We start from the raw sequence: 20,204 nt of genomic DNA, 5'->3' as shown, positions 1-20,204 counted from the left end.
TTGCTTATGTGTGTGCTGAGTAACTGTGGAATTAGCAACTTGTTAACTTATTAATAGACCATTTCTAGATTTGGGAAATAATCTCTGTATTAAGTTGAGGCAGAACGTCTAAAGGAATAGAAGCCAGGTTAAGTGACTTAGGAAACTTTTTATTTGTCTCCTATTCTTTTCAGCTCTACTAAATACCTTCTTACTTCTAGGAAGTTTGTGTGTGTGTTACAGTCCGAAGTTTGACTCTTGGGAAAAATTCACATATTCAGTGTTTTACTTTCATAAAGGTACATGCCATTTATTCTTATTTTTTTTTTACTTTTACATAATCACTTTTTCCAAATGGTAGCAAGTTAGATAAATTTTAAAGACTTATTACCTTGTAATGAATTTTATCAGTACATTCTATACCTTTATACCTATATAATACATGTTTCCTGAATAAATTCATTAATGATGAATACAGTTAACCCTTGAACAACGTGGATTTGAAGTGCACAGATCCACTTACATGCAGGGCTTTTTCGATAAACACAGTAGAGTTCTATAAATGTATTTTCTCTTCCTTACAATTTTTCTTAATATTTTTTCTTTGCTGTTAGAGTACAATGTAGAATACACATAACATATATGTGTTGACTGTTTATGATAAATGTTAAGTGATAAACATTACAACAAAATGCTTCAGATCCTTCTATCTGAGCACAACCCATCTTATAAAGTCTAATATTATACTCCAAGCCCAGAACAAGTACTAGATGGTGATTGCACTTGTGATCCATTTTCTCTGCTGGTTTTTGGAGAATGATGGGGAACCACGAAATCCAGAAGTCAGACACATGCTTTGTCAGTTTCACAGCTCCTAAATGTTGAGAGTATCACATAGAGTAATAGCCTTGGGTGGGATTCCGGCTTTGTTTCTTACCATTCTTTCCTTGGTTTCCTGTTCTCTACCCACAGGGCACGGCAAGACCTTCACTGCTGCTCTTGGGAGTGTTGACTCACATGTGACAAAGGGCCTTACTTTTCTCAACCTTGGTGAGTGAGAGGGAGATGGGTCTCTCTGCTCTGACACTCCTTTCTAGTACATGTGATACTCAGCCTTTTATATCTCATTTTCTCATCTGTGCACCCCATTTTCTCCTACCTCTTCAGGACTCGGATTGTGAGGACAATCACTGACCTCTCTGAAACCTGATAGGGGAAGGTTTTCTCTGGACACATTAGCACCCGTAATTTGTCTGTTGTTCAATAGTCAACTGTATTAAGTTAGTTAGAATTTTTATAATATATTTTTTCCTGACCTATGTCTTTTTCAAGGCTTATAGACCAACCCTAAAGGATGTATTTGTGTCCCCCCATCCAGATCAGCTTTTTTTTGGGGGGGGATGCATCTCCCTTTTTAGAGAACACAGGCTGTGAGCTTTCCTGTGTTTTTAGTAGGAAAGAAGCCTGGGCACACATCTCAGCCCTTCTGAGCCTCAGTTTCATTATTGATTGTAGAGAGGACAAAGGTCTTTGAAAAATCGTCCATTTCCTGTTGCTAGAGCCTTCCAAGCTGTAAATGATTTACGGATCAGCTTGAATGTGTTGATTTTCATTGAGTAAATATGGTAAGGGAACTTGAGTGTTAGGTTGGAACGTATTAATGGAATCTATAATGAAGAAAATAAAGAAGGAGTTTATTGTACCAACCTCCTGAAAGCTGCTTTTGCATGTCATTTGGGGTGAGGGTCACAAACAGGTTAGCACAGAACTAAGTAACAGAAGTATTGCTTGCCTACCCAAGGGACATGACAATATTTAAAAAGAAAAGCTTCAGCTTTAGAGCACATGATTCTTTGATGTATTCCCCTATTCCTGTTCCCCAGTCCTTCTACTATCATGACAAAGGCTTAGGAAGGTGTGATGTGAGGGAACTTGGCAAAATGAGAATGAAAATGATAAGAAAGTACATAAAAATATTTTTCTTTTGAATGATACTGTTGGTAAGGTATCTAAGGCTGAGTGGGCTAGTATGTGGCAAATGTTAACATGAGCTTTGAACCTGTGGGAAATTACTTTAGAGAGGCCTGATTCTACTGCTTCCTGTGGTAAGAGAGATAAATATAAGGTTTCCTTGGTCTGAGACTTGATTATTATCAAGTAGCGAATGCTACATCAACATCCCATCTAAGAGTGATAGGGGAAACTTTCCACTAAAAATAACCTTAGCATTTTGTGAGGTCAAAGGTAGCCTTCCTTTTTTTCCCCAGAGAGTGACTTTAAAAAAGGGCAGGCATGATTTAATCTATGGTCTTCAGACCGTGGAGCCAGCAGAAATACTAGAGCTTTGTAAAAATAGGCCATCTTACATAAGTTATCTTTCCTTCTTAAACACATTTTATCTCATAGGCACAAAATTATACCCAGGATTAAAACTATTCCAGGAGTAATTTTTATGACAACAGTATTGCTTTGTGAGTGATGTATTTTTTCCTATAAATTGCATGCAATTTTCCTGATTGCTACCCTATTAAAAGGGGGCTTATATTGATTAAAATACTAAAGGATTGGGCTTTGGGGCATTTTCTATAAATCCCAAACACCTCTATATAAGAAAGATACATTGGTAAATAAAAAGCTATCATTTTGAAAAATGAATACTATATGCTAAGTTTGTTATTTAAATTATCTTGATCCTTAAAACAATTCTGTTTGGTGATGTTATCCCCATTTTACAGATAATGAAAGTGAGGCTCAGAAAGGCTGAGATGTGCACCCAGTCTTCTTTTAGTGTCTCATGTCAGGGGCACTGTGTTAGTTTCTTATGGCTGCTATAAGAAATTATCACAAATTTAGGGCTTAAAACAACATAAATGTTGTCTTAGGGATCTGGAAGTCAAAATTCTAAAATCTGGAGTCTTGAGGGGCTAAGCCAAAGTGTAGGTAGAAATGGTTCCTTCTGGAGATTCTGGAGAAGAATTCATCCTTGGCCTCCCGCAGCATCTTGAGGCCAGCATTTCTTGACTTGTGACCGACATGACTCCCATCTCTTTCATCCTCACATGATTTTCTCTGTAGTCTGGTCTCCCTCTGCCTCCCTCCTGTGAACACATTTGTGGTTCCATTGGGTCCACTTGGATGTTCCAGTATACTCTCCCCATTTCAAGATCCTTGATCCCATCTGCAAGGTGCCTTTTATCACTTAAGGTAACATATTCACAGGCTCTGGGATTAGCACCTGAACATCTTTGGGGGTCAACATTTGGCCTACCACAGGTACTGTTGACATTTTTGATGAAACAATACTTTTTGTGTGAGAGTGTCCTGCACATAGAGCGATTTAATAACCTTTACTCCCTACCACGCCAATGACTGGGACAACTCAAAACACCCTGACATATTTCCAAATGCCTTGTCTCCCAGGGACAAAATTACCACCCTAATTAACTGGTTAAATGCTACAACTAGGAGTTAACTTAGATCATTTGATGCCTAGACCCTTTCCACTGTATGCTACTATATCATTATTTGTGTCTTTCTACTTAAATGTTACCATAATAAGAACATTATTGCAACCATTTGTGCTATAGACTTGAACATCACTTAATCCCCTGTGACTGAGAGGGCACTTCTAAGTCAAATCATTCAAGTTTTACATCCTCTTTCCCTTCCTTTCCACTGAATGCCTTCTATGCAAATGATTTTTTTTTTTTTTTTTTTGCTTCTTAGGGAAAAAAAAAAAAGAGTCCAGCTGGCTCACTTAAAATCTAAATGTGTCTTCTATGTGAAATTCACTGCTATTGCATGAATTTTTCTGTTTTTCTAAGGTCCTAGAAAAATTATTGGCAAGGGCTACTTCCACCTTCCCATTCCCCAGAAACCTATTTTTATACCTTGCTTCAATCTGTGTACAAATGTTCTTGGTACAAAATTATCTAATGCAGGGACTGTGAAGGTGTGAATTCTCAGCAGTTAGCTATGCAAGGAAATGTATTAATATTTCACAAAGCATCAGAATGCCTGCAGAGATTGTTTTGATGAATATCAATTTAAAGGTTCTCTAAACAAAATGACGATAATGATAGTGATGATGACAATGAGTGGGCAAACACAGGAAACTAAATTTTAGAGCATCCCCAAGCTGGCAGAAACTAGGAAGGAAATTCCCATTTTAAGCTGTTCCCAGACTATCAGATAAAGGAAGAATTCATCTTGCTTGATTTTTTTTTTCTAATTTGTTTTCAGAGGTCATTTAGGTTCATATAAAGCCACAATTCACTTAGAAACGGAATTACAGATGTCAATTAAGATAACCGTGACTAAATGTATGAAGAAAATTAGCCACAGGTAGAAATAAATGAGATCTGGCTAGTGAGATGAAATGTACTGATATAAGACAGCTTATTATTATACTGGTCAAAACGTTTGTGTTTTTAAGAGGCACAAAGAGGGCTACTGTGAACTTCTGGGCTTTATCTTTGCCTATGTAGCTCTTGCCACATGCAGATAACATAAATCTTTCTCTTCTACAGACTATTACTTGGCTGTTTACTTACCTGGTCATTTTTTTCATCTACTTAACATTCAACATCCAGACCTAATCTGCCACAGTTTGTTTCTGACAGGTATGGTGATATGGCTGTAATTTTTCATTCATTAACATGATCCATTTGGGTTTGTCTTGGCAACATTTACATTTGGGTGAGAAGAGTTTCTTTTATTTGCTGATGTAATTTTTGTTTTTTGTTTTTTGACCAGGAAACAGCGAAGTTGTTGATATGCTACCTCATAGTCCTTTACAGTCACTGTCAGGGTCCCTGGTACTGGATTGGTGTTCTGGAAAGCTCTATAGGGCACTCCTCAACCAGTCATATTTATTACAGTTCCTATGGAACGCTCGGCTAGACTGTGAGAAGATGGCCGTGTTGCACTGTGTGCTCTCCTGTGGTGGAGACCGCCAGTTCCTGGAAGCCAAGGTGGTTATGTAGCTTAAGTTTAAAAACTGGCAAATGGACAACACCAACTGTATATATTTGTGGTTGAAATGGATGGAAGTCATTTTTGTTTGTAACAATTAATTGAAGTTTATGGTTTCCATCCTAACTTGAATATCTTTTCTTGTGCTTTTTTATAGACCCCCCAAATACACCTCAGACTGTGAGCATGTCTGTTCTTTTGACTACTCTCTTTTCCATACTATGAAAAATGGTAGCTATATCAGTAACATTCCAAGAAAGTGCTCAGTGAACAGTAAATAGTTTCTCAAATATCTACTTTTCCTCCTGGTCTCTATATGATATATAGTGTCAAAACAACTAAATCTGATGGCATATATTTATCATATTGTAATAAAGATAGCATATATTTACACTGCATGATATAATTGAAGAAGGACTTTCACACACTTTGTCATTTAATTGTACAGCTATCCTTTGAAGTTGGGAGAACCCCCCCCTGCCCATTTAGACTTGACTGGGACCAACAGGTTGTTGGGTAATTGAAGAAAAGATGTCTGAAACATTTTAACCTAAACCAAAAAAATGTGCACTTATTCACCTGTCTTTTGAGGTAGACGAAGACCCTTTCTTTGTATATTAGTGGTTAGAGTTCACAATTATTTTTCTTACATAAAACCGCTAGTAATGTGTTGTCTCTGACTTCCTGTTACTTCTTGCTTTTTTTTTCCCCCTTTTTTTTTAACCTTACTTTCTTTTTCTTTTTTTAATCTAAGGAGGGCAAGTTTTTGAAGATCTTTCAAAACAATCTGTGTATATTGGGCCATTTTTTTCTAATCCTTTCTAGTTATCTCATACCTAATTTTTTTTTAGTAAGTGTTTTAGACATGCCTTTGAGTCTTTCCAAAGCATTCAACTTTTGGGATGGCGTGGGAGGCTCAGTCCATTGAGCATCTGACTCTTGATTTTGGCTCAGGTCATGGTCTCAAGGTCATGAGATGGAGCCCTGCATGGGGCTCTGCACAGGGCGTGGACCTTGCTTGGGATTCTCTCTCTCCCCTTCTCTCTGCTCCTCCCCTGTTTGTTCATGCATGCATGCTCGCTCTCTCTTGCTGTCTCTCTCTCAAAATAAATAAACATTAAAAAAAAAACCCACAAAGCATTCAACTCTTATTGACCAAACAACACTCTTTTTGCATCCATATTTCACTCATCTATGGTAATATTTTATTAAATTACCTAATTGTGAAAATAAGTGTAACTAGCATGAATGCGTTTGGAAATAAAAACAGCAACTTATTGGTAGGAGCAGAAACGTGAGAGTGCTCTGTGGCTAGGTAAGCCTGATAGTATCCTTTCACTGGAAGGCTGGGAACAAGGAGTTTCAGTCCTCCAGCAGGAAAGGATGGTTGTGGAGACTGAGGGAGTTGTTGATGCAGCATGCCCTTGGGAGGACCATACAGTGATGCTCACAAAGGTTAGATGGTGTGACAATGTTCACACTGATGGCTTAGCTGGATTCAAACCCAGGTCTGCTGCTTCCAAGCTTAGTGGTGTGGTTTGGTTTGATTTTCTCCTGTATCTCACAGCCCTTCACACTGGTATTTTGCTGTAACGAGATGTACCCTAGCAAAAACAAACATGGGGTCGAAGAAGCCTTACTTGGATTCCAACCAAGGACATTTAGTAAAAAAGATGTGTAAAATGGACCTGATTTATAATACTACTTAAGGCACAGTCTTGCATTATGTGTCTTGAAGAGAACGTAGAAGTGAGTGTGTTCTTTGGCAGTACCAAAATAGAGAATTTTAAAAGATTCATATATATATGTATATATATATATATATGTATATATATGTATGTATATATATTTGTATATATGTATGTATATATATGTATATATGTATGTATATGCATATGTGTGTGTATACATATATATATATATATATATATATATATATATATATATATATCCTTTTTTAATGTTTATTTTTGAGAGAGAGCAAGCAAGGGAGGGGCAGAGAGAGGGAAACAGAGGATCTGAAACAGGCTCTGTGCTGACAGCAGAGAGCCTGATGCGGGCTCAAACTCATGAACCACGAGATCATGACCTGAGCCAAAGTTGCTGAGCCACCCAGGCGCCCCAAAGATTTGCATATATTTTGTATTTCTTTGGTGGTGGGGGCAGGGTGCAGATGTAAATACTAACAGAATTATCTTCTCACTTCTTAAAGATTATTCAGTGGATTTCTGAGAATATCTCTGCCTGCCATTCATTTGACCTCATTCAGGAATTTATAATTGGTAGGTGTTGCTGATGGTGCATATTAAGTTGAATCCTTGACCCTTTTACTGGAGGGAGAACAGTAAATTGATAATGGCTCAATCTGTCAAAATGTTGGTTAGGAGCTTTTTTTTTTTTTTTTTTTTTTTTAACTCTATTTCAGTCAGCAGCTAATTAAATTTCATTCTCTTATGGTCTGTGAGAAGTTGCAGCCATTCAGAGACTGATAGGATATATGATCTTCATTCTATAACCTTATTAGTGATTTTTTTCTCCCCTGTGAGATGTAACTTTCTTAGTTCAGTTTTGTGTTGGCCAGTTCCATGTGAAGTGGTATAACATCACTGGGATAGATAGAAGTACCAAATAAGTTTTATTATTATTATTCTCCTTGTAAAGAGCAGAACCTGAACATTTAGTGAAAGTGAAACCATAATAGCTAGGCTTTCCAGGGTAAGGATAAGGCAATAAAAACACTTTTGGGTTTGCTTGTTGTGGTGAATGACAGTGTCTACTGCCTTATTCTTATTGAACCATGTCTTTTTTTTTTTTCCTTTCCTTTCACAAATCTGTTCAGCTTCTTCATATTGGAGCATATGTCCAGAAACCAGTAACATGGATAAACTTTTGCCATATTCCTCAGTGCTCACTTGGAATACAGTAAGTTAACCCTTTGTGTTCTTTATGTAATTAAAATTGATTCACCGTCATGGGTCATTTGTAGGACATCCCTGTCACAGTAACCATGGCTGTGATTTCATTTGTCTTTTGACTGATAAGGATCTGAGTTGGAGTTTTCTGGCAGAAAAATAATAGTAAATACTTGCTGTTAGCCAAAGTATTTATATAAAATGGAATTGAAGGTGAAGGTATAGAATATGTGTTACTCTTCTTACTACTAAGAATTAAGCCTCTGTCATCTTCAAATGGTATTTTAATTTTTTTTAGCAACTAGGGTGGATTAAAATATTTCTTAGGTTTTTATTAATGAGGAAGGGCTGGGCCAATGCTATTGTTTGTAAGCTGCTCTGTTTACTAAGTAGATTTACTAAGACCTCTTCCCAGCCTCATAAGGACAATTTGTAATAAGTGTAGAGCTTCAAGATCAGTAGAAGTTAGTAATCCTGAGAAAATTCACTCCATTCAACCTTTTCTTCCTCTTTGTCCTTCCTCTCTACTTTTCAGTTGGGAAGTGCTGAGATAAAATATTGTTTCTTTTCCCCTAAACATGGGGCAGTAAACTGAGTTTTTGTTGGATCAGAAAGCAAAAACCATGGGGTGCCTGGATGGCTCAGTCGGTTAAGTGTCTGACTTCGACTTCGTCTCAGGTCATGATCTCACGGTCCATGAATTCGAGCCCCACATGGGGCTCTGTGCTGACAGCTCAGAGCCTGGAGCCTTGTTCGGATTCTGTGTCTCCCTCTGTCTCTGCCCCTCCCCAGCTTGTGCTCTGTCTCTCTCTCTCTCTCTCAAAAATAAATGAACATTTTTTTTTAAAGCAAAAACCATGTATAGGCTGCCCCTGAAAAAGGTTTCTTCTTTTGTATTTAGATGTTAGAACTATATATGCTTAGTCTCAAGGCAGTGGTTTGTATCAAAAAGGCATTTAGAAAAATAAATTTACTTTAGGTAACACAGACATAGGAAAATAAGTACTGGCATAAATTGTGATACTTGCCCATTTTGTATTTAGACTATCTAAATATAATCAGGTGTGTTTGATTCATTCCTAAATTTTCTGTATGCACAGTGGTAGTGTTTTCCTAAAGGCCCTTCCATCTTTTACTGTAAAGAGTTATTAAATTTTCCTGCCTCACTGTAGAAAAACAAAGAAAAGATGAGCTTGTTCCTTCACCAGGCCCTCACTGTTTCCTTTGAGAACCCTTGTGAATAGACATGCAGACTGTAAGTGATGCAGCAGGAAGTTTGCAGGTTAAACCACAGGGAGTCAGGAAATACACGTCTCTGCCTCCTTTCCCCTCCACCCAACCCTGTCATCCTCTTGTGTTCAGTCTCTGACAGGTGGGGACCGGGAACCCCTCTAATTCCCAGAGTTGTGTTTAAGGATGGAGCATGTGTTCATTGGATGACCCATGACAGGCTCATCTTGACAGGCAATTCTTCACCTTTGCATTTCTCATGACTTTGTGGGGGCAGAGGAGCTCTTGTAGACACATAGAATGATGGCAGCAAGTCCTGTGAGCAGTACAGTGTAAAAAACCCCCAGTTGTAATCACCATCTACTGAGCTTGTTTTAGCGTTTTCCACATTGCCCTAAACTTCCAGTGGTGAGAGCAGGTCGCCTTAAAGGTCTCTTCTAATCCTAAATTTCTAAGTGTATGCATATCTTTAGCACTGATGTAAATCATTTACTTTTGCTTTTTCTAATCTGCAAATGCTCTTAATCCTACACCTTAATAAACAGTTGCCACAGTAGGAGATATTAATTTCATGCATCTGTATGGAGACAGATTATTTCTGTAAATAACTGAATTGGATTTAAGTTACTAGAACATACAATGCTCTTATACATAGATAATCCTGAATTGTGCTTTGCAAACAATTATCCTTGTTCTACCTATTTTAAGATGCCATTTATAACCTAAACCTGTAGTAAAATTTTAATGCTTTTTTAAAGTGTCTTCTCTACTGAGTAGTGATAAGTGAAACACAAAATATATTCTTATCACTGGCTTTCAGTGGTCATAGCAGACAACTCAGTTGCTTGAATATTCTGGAAATTTATTTCTCCATTGCTATGATGCCTCTTTCCACAGGAATGTTGTAGGTCAGTAAAAATCCAGGACATTTAAGTTTTAAATAAATACCAGATTTTATTTCTACATAACACCTTCTAAATTAATTTCTAGTATATCATTTTTTTTTTTTTAGAAAATAAAAGGTGAATTCACTAGTTGAGAGTCTAACCTACATAATTATTATAGAAACACACTTCCAAAATAACTGAATGAAAGGCAATCTTGGAAGTTTATATTTTTATTGAAATTTTTGTTTAATTTTTTTAATGTTTATTTTTGAGAGAGAGATTGAGAGAGACAAAGCGTGAGCTGGAAAGGGGCAGAGAGAGGGGGAGACAGAGAATCCCAAGCAGGCTTCAAGCTGTCAACACAGAGCCCGACACGGGGCTCGAACTCACAAACCGTGAGATCATGACCTGAGCCAAAGTCAGATACTTAACCAACTGAGCCACCCAGGTGCCCTGAAATTTTTGTTTTAATGCTCACTAGGTAGCAGAATGTTATAATTTGGTCTTCCAGGTGTGAATTGTATATCTTTCATATTTGTCATGGTGATACTGCTGTATAAACTCTTCATGGAGATTTTTTTATTTCTGAAATTATGGTGGAGGATGAGGTAAAGAAATATCTTCTGCTAAAGTCAAAAAAGAACCCCATTAATCTTGGTTCCTCCTAGTGAGGCAGGGGCTAACTATAATGTAATACATTTAAGCAAAAGAGAAGAAGAGGGACGAAAAAGCAATAAAAAAAAGAAGGAACATGTCCCCCTGATTATTACACTTCATGGTGCAGATGTAATTTGCCTAATTTGTTCTTAAATGGGAATGTGTAAATATTAAACTATTTACTCTGTATTCCTAATAGTCTTCTCCTTTCCTTCAGAAACCCTGTCATCTATTGTAATCATAACTTTGAAGAACATTTCCCTTCCCGAGGCAAAAGATGGGCTGTGTTCACTGTTATTTATAAACCCCAAGGTTTATTTAAAGTAGAGGTTAGCAAACTGGGAGCTGCCCTCAGCTTCTGTCTGTGCAGAAAACACTTCCTGAAGGCTCAAGCTTGTGGTGGTTGATAGGTTTAGCAGTTGTGTGTATGTTTTTTCCCCACGATAGGAAATTCCTGGAATAACCCTTGTGACAGAAGAGATCGCGTTGCCTTTCATGAAGGTAAGTCCTTATAGGCAGAGGCGAGACCACGGCTGTGCACGGCTTCCTTGCTGGTCTCTACGCCCAACTGGAGTCCCGTCCCTGCTGCCCCAAGTATTAAGGTGGTTCCCAGGGGGGCTTGTAAGCTGTTGGGGGAGGATGTGGGTAGGGGTTAGTTCTCTAGAAAATCCATTCTAAGGGGTTGAGTAGTCACTGATAGTGATATTATGGCAATTCTTAAGAATACTCTTCGGAGAGGGCAGTTTTCTGAAGATAGAGAATTACAGGGCTCAACGGAAACCGTATAGAACTGGTCCTTTCCACCGCACCTCAAATCAGTTCACACTGGAGGAGTTCTTTCTTGTAAACTGTCCTTGGAGGACCTGGTAGCTGTTTCTTTACCTCATCTGTGCTCCCACCTCCTCATCATATGTGCGCGCGTACACACACACACACACACACACACACGCACACTCACACACACACCCATTAAGTAACCTGGACTGGGATTATCTAATTTCCTTCTGGTTCTAAGAACCGCTTTTCTGTTTCTCAAAAGTGATCTGTAGTGGCTCTGTATGTGGTCTCTGTGAAGCTTCTGCACACCCCCTTCCTGCCATGAAGTGGTAGCTATTAGTGTCTTTCTGCAGTTTGGTGGTTTCAGAAGAGTTTCTGAGTACAATAGGGAGAATGGGGTGGGGTGAGCAGAAAAGAATGTGTATGTAGTTAAAAACTGGAGAGTATTTTAGCAGTATTCTTGAAGCTCTTTTGTTGTTTTTGGCATTGCTTCCTGTTAATTGTAGTTTGGTGTGTAGTGGGAAATCTCAAGTTTTGCCAGCAGGCAGCTCACTGTGCTGTGCCCTTTCATTTACACTTGATTCTTGTGGGTTCATGAAGGGCAGGCCAGGCCTGGGCAGCTGGGGGGAAAGCCATGAGGTCTGAGGTTACGGTGATGCCCTGAGAGTAAGAGAGGGCCAATGGGGGCAGGTGTAGTGGTTCTGGGTTTTGGTCCTAAGAAGGGTCCTTCAAGGAGACCAACAAGTGATGGTTCTCGGCCACAGCCTGAGACCACTGGGAAGCTCGACAAAGGGAGGAAGATGGAGGGGAAAGAAAGGTTTGATTAATAGCTTAAAAGGTTCTTAAGACCCTCTCTCCTTTCATTTTTTTTCTGCTTTTATCACTAGTCCTACCAAACCCATAATGCGTTTAGTGGACACACAATAAACCACACAATGGAAAATTTTAAAAAGAAACCAGTGTCACCCACAACTCTACAGGTCCTAACATATCAACTGTCGGTCCCCCTCACCCCCCCCACCTCCTCCTGGTCTCTGTCCTAGTTATGCATTTATTACCTAGTAGTAGTGGCCATCTAGAGATACTGAATAAAGATGGCAAATCATATCAAGCAGTTTTCATGCTGCCACGTGATGTCATGATTATGATCTCTAATGGCTCCATAGAATTCTGCTGGGTTGTTGTGTCCTCATTAATCATTTTTCTGTTTTGAAATATTTACTTTGTCTTCAGCCCCCCCTTTTAAAAAATTGCTATTAAAAATAACGTCTCAGTGAATATTTTTATATAGACAGTTTTTCCTTTGATTTATTCCCCCCAAAGTTAAATGTCCAGGAGTATTACTGGGTGAAAGACTGACAGTTTTGATAGCTTTTGATTCTTATTGCCAAATTGGTATTTTAAAAAGAAGTTGCAGGTGAGCCTGGTGGCTCAGTCGGTGGAGCATCTGACTCTTGATTTCCGCTCAGGTAAGTGATCTCACAGTTTGTGGGTTCAAGCCCTGTGTCGGGCTGTATGCATACAGCATGGAGCCTGTTTGGGATGATCTCTTTCCCTCTCTCTCTGACTCTCCACCTCTCGTTCTCTCTCTCAAAATGAATAAACTTTAAAAAAAAGTTGTGATTAACTTACAAGGAATGTACAAGTTCATCAGTTTTACTATAACCTTATCACTGTTGTATATTTTCATTTAAAAAATTAAGTATAGAAGAGTGATGTGAAGGTTCTCTTCATTTTTTACCCGTTGGCTTAATGCTAAGAATATGATTTGCTTTGCTTAGGAACAAAGTGGCTTGTTTTTGCACTTTTTCTTTCTTCTTTTTTCTATTTGCTTATTTGTGTGTAAAATGATGCGTTTTTATCTTGGTCGTGTTTTCTCTCCCTTGATATTCCCTCTGCCTTCTCACTAATTTCTCCTCTCCCCTAATTATCTTTAGCATTTGGCCTTGCAGACAGCTGTCTTCCAAACCTGCTGAGGAGCTCTCCCACTGCTCTACATGTATCTACACGCTGGCAGGAAGGGTTACAATAGCACAGGTTCCAACTATAGATCTCTTCACGACCTGACCTTGTCCTCACAGACAAGATCTGTCTGGGAAGTTGAAGGTACACTGCTGGGATGGGCTTTGGGCTCAGGAGGAGATGGTACTAAATTTGGTTCTGCCAGCTCCCCAGCCCCCACCCCAATCACTCAGCATGGGAGACCCTAATCAGAATCTCCCAGCTCACAGGACACCTGGCTCTGATCTGTCTCACGTTTCCTCATTTCTGCTTGCACAATACCCCTCACTATAAGCCGCTGCCTTTGACCTACTTCTTCTACCCCAAGTCCCAGCTTAATTATATTGCAATGGACCTGCTTGCAGCGGCTCAACCCCCACCACCCCCATCCCGCTCCTCCCTCCCCGGTCCCAGCTATATGACTGTTCTTGCCATGCTTATTCAGCTACAGGACTTGGCTCTGAGTACCTATGACCTGAATCACAAGTTACCTTTTGAATGCATGCTTGCTGCTGGAATTTCCATGAGGCCCAAGGGACCCCTATTTACTCTGACCACACTTGCTTCCATTCTCCTTGGTAGATGACTGCCCTGATAAGGAGTCAGGAGAGGGAAAGGCAAAGTGAAACTAGATAAGCACTTTCTTCCTGCTCTCTCTGCAAATAATTCTCCTGTGGAGTACTTTACAAATGTTTAACATATGAATATGTAATTTAACTAGCATAAACCAGTTACATTAGAAGTTTATCACCTGAAAGACAAGTGGCTTCCTTGCTTTATAAAATGGTTTCCAAAAGATTTTAAACAATAAGTATATTGGAACAAGGTCCTTGCCTTAAAAGCAGTGTTATCAAGAGTGACCTTCCTATGAATGATTTTACCCCTTCATAAAACATGGTTTTTTCTGGGGAAGTGGCTATTTTTGTGAAAGGTTTAAAATTACCCTTGATTAAAAAAAGGTTTTTTTAATCTTTATTTATTTTTGAGACAGAGACAGAGTGTGAGCAGGGGAGGAGCAGAGAGAGAGAGGGAGACACAGAATCCGAAGCAGGCTCCAGGCCCTGAGCTGTCTGCCCAGAGCCTGACACGGGGCTGCTCACGAACTGAGAGATCATGACCTGAGCCAAAGTCGGACGCTCAACTGACTGAGTCACCCAGGCGCCCCAAAATTACCTTTGATTTTATGGTGAGAAGAGAAACTATTAAAACTGTCCAACCACAAGAGCACCTAAGGATTAAAATATATAAACCACCTACTTGAATATAAAGATAAAAGGTGAACAAGCATATCACAGATGGAGAAATGGGGAATTTTTACCAAAGTTTTTTTTTGGGTTTTTGTTTTGTTTTTTTTTTTTTAACATTTTGTTCATTTTTTGAGAGAGGGGGAGACACAGGATCCAAGCAGGCTCCGGGCTCTGAGCTGTCAGCACAGATCCAACACGGGGCTCGAACCCACCAACCATGATGAGATTATGACCTGAGTCAAAGTCGGACGCCCAACTGACTAAGCCACCCAGGCGCCCCTACCAAAGTATTTTTTAAGCCAGACATCTCTATTTTCATTTTATAAAGTAAGGAAACCTTTTTGTCATTTGATTAGAGATTAACTGTCTGACCCAGAGACTGGGAAAGTCAGAGACTTAAATCCCCTTCCCACTTACTTCCACTCAGAAGCGAGGGTGTTATGTCAAATGCCTATTTGGGGTCTCAGTACCCCTGAGCAATTGGGAAAACAATTATTGGCACCTGGGCTCTTCTCCGTGTAGAGGCTTGTTTATTTAATTATGCTTCTTCACTTAAAAAGTGTTTTAAGAATACTGTTTTAATTGGGTAGAGCATGGGTGTCATTAAGTGCTTGGTGAAATACAACACTTTTTCCCTTGACCCTCCCAGTACAGACAACCACCATCATTTAAATAAAAGGTTGGTTAGAGATCCGAAGTAGCAACAAAATTACAACGTAATAGCTTACAATTTTAAAAATGAGGATTGTTGCTTTGATAACAATGTAGCATTACCAGAAATGTCAATTGGTTATGTGACAAACAGTGATTTTTCCAAAGATCAGTCTGTATATATGTGATACTATGGTAAAACTAGAAATACACTTTTGGTCTTCATCCATGATTCCTGACAGAGAGTTCCTTATAATTTCTTAAGTGGTAAGAACTACAGGGACATCTTGTGTTATATTTAGTGTTTGTTCCCAGTGCCTGAAATCACCCCAGGGCACAAAGGTGTAAAGAATGTCTTTTTTTTTTATTCATAGCAAGCTCCTTTCAGCTACACCCGAGTTATGTTAATAAGGTGATTTTTCGAAAGCACCTAAGACTAGGAGCTGGTTGTCTAAAGAACCAAACACGTGATTAGAAAGTTGGAAATTTAAGCCCATTCCCTCCTCACTTCCAGAGGTAAGAGAGAGTAGCCAGAGATTGAGTTCAGTCCCCAATGACCAATGATTTAATCAATCCTGCCTATGTAATGGAGCCTCCATAAAGAACCTTTACTGAAGGAGTTTGAAGAGTTTCTGAGATGGATGAACAGGTGAAGTTGTGGGAGGGTGGTGTGCCTGAAGAATGCATGGAAACTCTGAGCCCTTTCCCCCATGCCTTGTCTTATTCATCTCTTCCATCTGGTGGTTCCTTAGTTGTTGTTGTTGTTGTTTTAAATGTTTGTTTATTTATTTGTCTAAGTTTATTTTTGAGAGAGAGAGAGAGAGAGAGAGAGTGTGTGTGTGTGTGTGTGTGTGTGTGAGTGGGGGAGGGGCAGAGAGAGAGGGAGACACGGAATCCGAAGCAGGCTCCAGGCTCTGAGCTGTCAACACAGAGCCCCATGCAGGGCTCAAACCCACTAACCATGAGATTGTGGCCTGAGCCAAAGTCAGTCACTTAACCAACTGAACCACCCAGGTACCACTAATGTTTCTTTATTTTGAGAGGGAGAGAGGGAATGAGGACATGGGCACTGTGTATGAGTGAGCTTGGGAGGGGCAGTGAGAGAGTGAGAGAATCCCAAACAGGCTCCATGCTTGGTGGGGAGCCCAAAAAGGGGCTCAGTGTCAGAACCGTGAAGTCTTGACTTATGCTGAAATCGAGAGTTGGACTCTTAACCGACTGAGCCACCCAAGTGCCCCTGGTTTTCCTTAGTTGTATCCTTTTACAATAAACCAATATATAGTAAGTAAACTGGTTTTGTTTTGTTTTGTTTTGTTTTTTTACTTCTGTGGGCTACTCCAGTGAATTATCAAACCCCAGGGGGTGTTGGGAACCTCCAATTTATAGGCAGCCTGTGGGATTTGATGCTGTCTTCAGGTAGTGTCAGAACTGAGTTAAACTATGGGACACCCAGCTGGTGTTGGAGAATTAATGGATGGGGGCAGGGGTGGAGTTCACACATTTAGTGACAGCAGAAGTGAAGTCTTCTGTGAACAGACTGTTGTAGAAAAGTTTTTTCCTGTACAACATATTTTCCGGGGCAGTGAGTTATGACAAGTTCAGTGAATATTGTCAAACATAATTTTATGATGCTACAAAGAAGTGCTACCTATTAGAAATGGAGCACTAGGCTGGTATATTCATTTCTATTATATCTACAGAGATGGGGTATCTTCAGTTTATATCTCAGATGATGAAACTGAGGAACAGATTGAGTCACTAGGCTGTGCTGATGTTATTCATAGGTTTGGTTGGAGATGTTCTGTTGAATGCTTAAGGTTGAAAGGAGGGAAATAGCATTGGCTTCCTCAGGGTATATGCTGATTGTGAAATGGAATAGTTTAGAGTCATATTTAGTGATTACATTAAAATGCAGCCCATTAAAAATGGCTAAGGGAGCCACCTGGCTGGGCAAAGAAGAGAGATTTTTTCCTAGGTGATGAGAAGAAAGAGGAAGTTAATTTATAAGTAGGAGAACTGGCACTTACAACATGCAGTCCCCTTTGTGGGAAGCTTCAGGAGATCTAGTCACTGGTCCTCTGTATGGATCTGATGGTCTGTTTAGAGCATTTTGGCTTAATATGGTGCTTTGCTGGGTTTATGGACACACAGGTGTTTCTATGTTCTATCTGCACTAGAGGTAGTGGGTCACTGTGTTTCTCTGGGCTGCAAATAGAAGTTGATACTGAGATGGTATCTACTGAACAAATTGGATTGATGCTTTAGTTCTGCTAGTTGAGCCCTGGCATGAAGAGTAAAGGTCTCTGAGGTGGCTTCTTCTCCTCTAAGAAGATGATGGTTAATCAGATGTAGAACCAAAGCCAGAGGGACTTTTAGAAATAAAAGGCAGATTTTGTTTTGTTTTGTTTTTTGTTTTTCCTGGCAGTAATTTGCAGATGAGCCAGTACCACAGGGATTTTTTTTTCCTCCTAAAATCAACTGGCAACCCAAATCATTAACGGGGAACAGTCCCTTAATGTAATTCTTTGGTCCTTTGGTTCAATTAATAGTTTTGATGGGCTTCCTTTAATAATTATTTCATGTCCTCCTAAGAGATAAAAGGAGATTATTTTTCAAGAGGAGACCTGGGATAATTTGCCTTCTTTCAGAATCAAACTTTAAAACTCCTTCTTGTGCAAGAAAATGCTTCTGGGGCTTCCCTGAGGATCTGATGGCTTCTAACACTAGCATCTCCCAGAAGTAGTTAAATTCATGAATATTTTTTTTACAAAGTATTTTTGTGTATTTTAAAGTTTTGAGCTCTTCTTAAGTAGCCTGCAATGTTCTTTCTGGGCTGTTGTGGCTTTTACTTTGTGTTGATGCTGTTGTTTCTGATGAACACAATGTTGAGTTCACAACTGGTTCCATAAGTGCTAATTGAGCAACACAGGAGTGGTTTTCTGTGCTCCCAGGTTGACTGTTAGGATGTGACTGTGTAGCTTTCACTCCCTCTTCCCCCCTCTTTCTGTGTTAAAGCATCTAAAATTTTATCTTGGAACTGCTTGAATTCTCTGGGTTAATGAGTATGCTTGTTTTTCATTGACGTTCGAAATCTGTCCTAGATTGGCTGACCTTCTCTTTGACCCTTTCTCCTACTATTTAACAACACAATCATGAGTCTTCAGACAGCTGGTTCTTCATCAGCCTGTAAACCAGGGGTGTAGATGAGGCAAATATGCGAGGCTGGGTGGGAGACTGGGATTACCTGGGCAGGCATGCTTAAGCAGGGTTCTCTGCCCTGGCTGTGCATTGGGGTTTCCCAGGGAGCTTCTAAAACTCAGGAAGCTCAGGTCACACCCCCCACCAGTTAAATGTCTAGGGGATGCAAGCCAGGTGTTTACTGAGGTTGGGAGTGACGTGCTAGAGGCAGCAATCTTTGCCACAGAGAACCAAGTGCTATTGTTTGCTTTCTCTGCTTTCTCTAATGCTCTCTGATCTAAACCCCGGATCACTCCAGTCTTTCATTCAGTCTTTGCTCACTCCCTACATGCCCCATCTGGAACATCCTCCCCTTGTCTTTTACGTACTCAAATCTATTTTCAAACTCTGGGTCTTATCTATTACTTAGGCCTCCAAATAGACCTTCCAATTACAGTGATCCCTGAGAATTTTCATAACTTAAAAAATTACATCACTTACCTTGTAAATACCATGTAGTGACATCGGCCACTAATTGTTTTCACTTATGTTATGGCATGCAGCCCGGTGACATTCTTGAAAGACCCACCGGTTTAAGTAAAATATTTCTGGGACTTCTGATTAACAGTTGTTTCTTATTTAAAGTGTTTTTTTTTGTTTATTTTTAAAACTTAGATCCTTTTCCTTCTAACCCAGTGGTTTTGAACTATTTTAGGTTATGAATTCCTTTGAACATCTGGTGCAGGCTGTAGACCTTGTCCCCAGAAAATTGTTCCTACAAGTCACTCCATTTTACATACAATCAGTGGGTTCATAACCCTCTTGGAAACCTATCTATGGACTTGTTTTATCTGTTTATTCTCAGCTGAGAACAGGGATTTTTTAATGGGGGAGGAAGGAGAAGGAAGGTAGCTTGGGAGAGATCTTGTCTTAGGAGTTACAGTGTGTGAGTGGGGTCTTCAGACAGGACAGTGGTGTTTGGCTTGAGGGGAAGAGGCCCCATGACAGATAAAAGGGCATCCGTGTTCCTCACAAGATCAGAGGGGTGGGACTGTGGTGGCAAAGCAGGCAGAGTTAGTATCTTAACTGACCACTAGGTGTCACCACAACACCAATTAGTTTTTGGGCTTTGGCCCTAGAGTGCCTGAACCCAGGGGTAGAATAGCAAGAAAGCTGTACTGACTTCCTGTCAGGGACTGAATACTGCCAAATGTTGGCAGTATTTGCTTTCATTATTATTTTTTTAAATAGAAGGAAGACCAAAGGGTGGATAAAGGTATATTAATTTTAAATAAATTGAAAGGGGAAGAAAAGGTGAGGTAGGTAGGTCAAGTTGGTGGTGTGACTTGACCAGTGTGCCGGTTTCCCCTAGAAATGCCCTTTTCTTGAACATAGTTTTTCTTGTCTCTGTGAGAAGGGATGTTGGCTGGATGGGCCTTTCAGCCTTCTAAAACAGTAAGTTAATATTATTATGTAATTTACTGATACTCCAAAATTCATTTTGAACCAATGGACTTCCAATAAGAATTTGGATAATGTGCTATTATTTAACGTAAGGGCATTTTTCTTGGTTGAGACATATTTTGTATAAATTCTCTTTTTTTTTCTTGCAATGCAGCCAAGTCTGTCACCACACTAGGCATTAGCTCACTTTGTTTTATGGCTACACATTGCACCTTTGGCTCCAGTCCTATCTTTTATAAACACGTATA

General features: G+C 39.6%; 1 protein-coding gene across 15 annotated transcripts in view; it reads left to right on the top strand.

Moving 5' to 3' along the window:
* GSAP (gamma-secretase activating protein) overlaps positions 1-20,204 on the top strand; it is a 158,891-nt gene that overhangs the window by 48,501 nt on the left and 90,186 nt on the right. For 11 of the 15 annotated variants that reach the window (XR_007460248.1, XR_007460247.1, XM_049642842.1 and 8 more), the window contains 7 exons: positions 174-278; positions 952-1,029; positions 4,509-4,601; positions 4,735-4,952; positions 7,166-7,235; positions 7,793-7,875; positions 11,087-11,140. Coding sequence is in view for 13 of the 15 variants with exons in the window: in XM_049642842.1 (XP_049498799.1) it covers positions 174-278; positions 952-1,029; positions 4,509-4,601; positions 4,735-4,952; positions 7,166-7,235; positions 7,793-7,875; positions 11,087-11,140 (701 nt within the window). In the remaining 2 variants the exon portion in view is untranslated. The remainder of the gene's footprint in view (positions 1-173; positions 279-951; positions 1,030-4,508; positions 4,602-4,734; positions 4,953-7,165; positions 7,236-7,792; positions 7,876-11,086; positions 11,141-20,204) is intronic. The other 4 variants (XM_049642844.1, XM_049642834.1, XM_049642836.1 and 1 more) reach the window with 2 other exon arrangements.

This window comes from Panthera uncia, chromosome A2, assembly GCF_023721935.1.
Source record: "Panthera uncia isolate 11264 chromosome A2, Puncia_PCG_1.0, whole genome shotgun sequence".
In the NCBI taxonomy this organism is placed as follows: Eukaryota; Metazoa; Chordata; class Mammalia; order Carnivora; family Felidae; genus Panthera; species Panthera uncia.
Note: the sequence above shows the minus strand (reverse complement) of the source record. Positions and strands in the feature narration are given on the sequence as shown.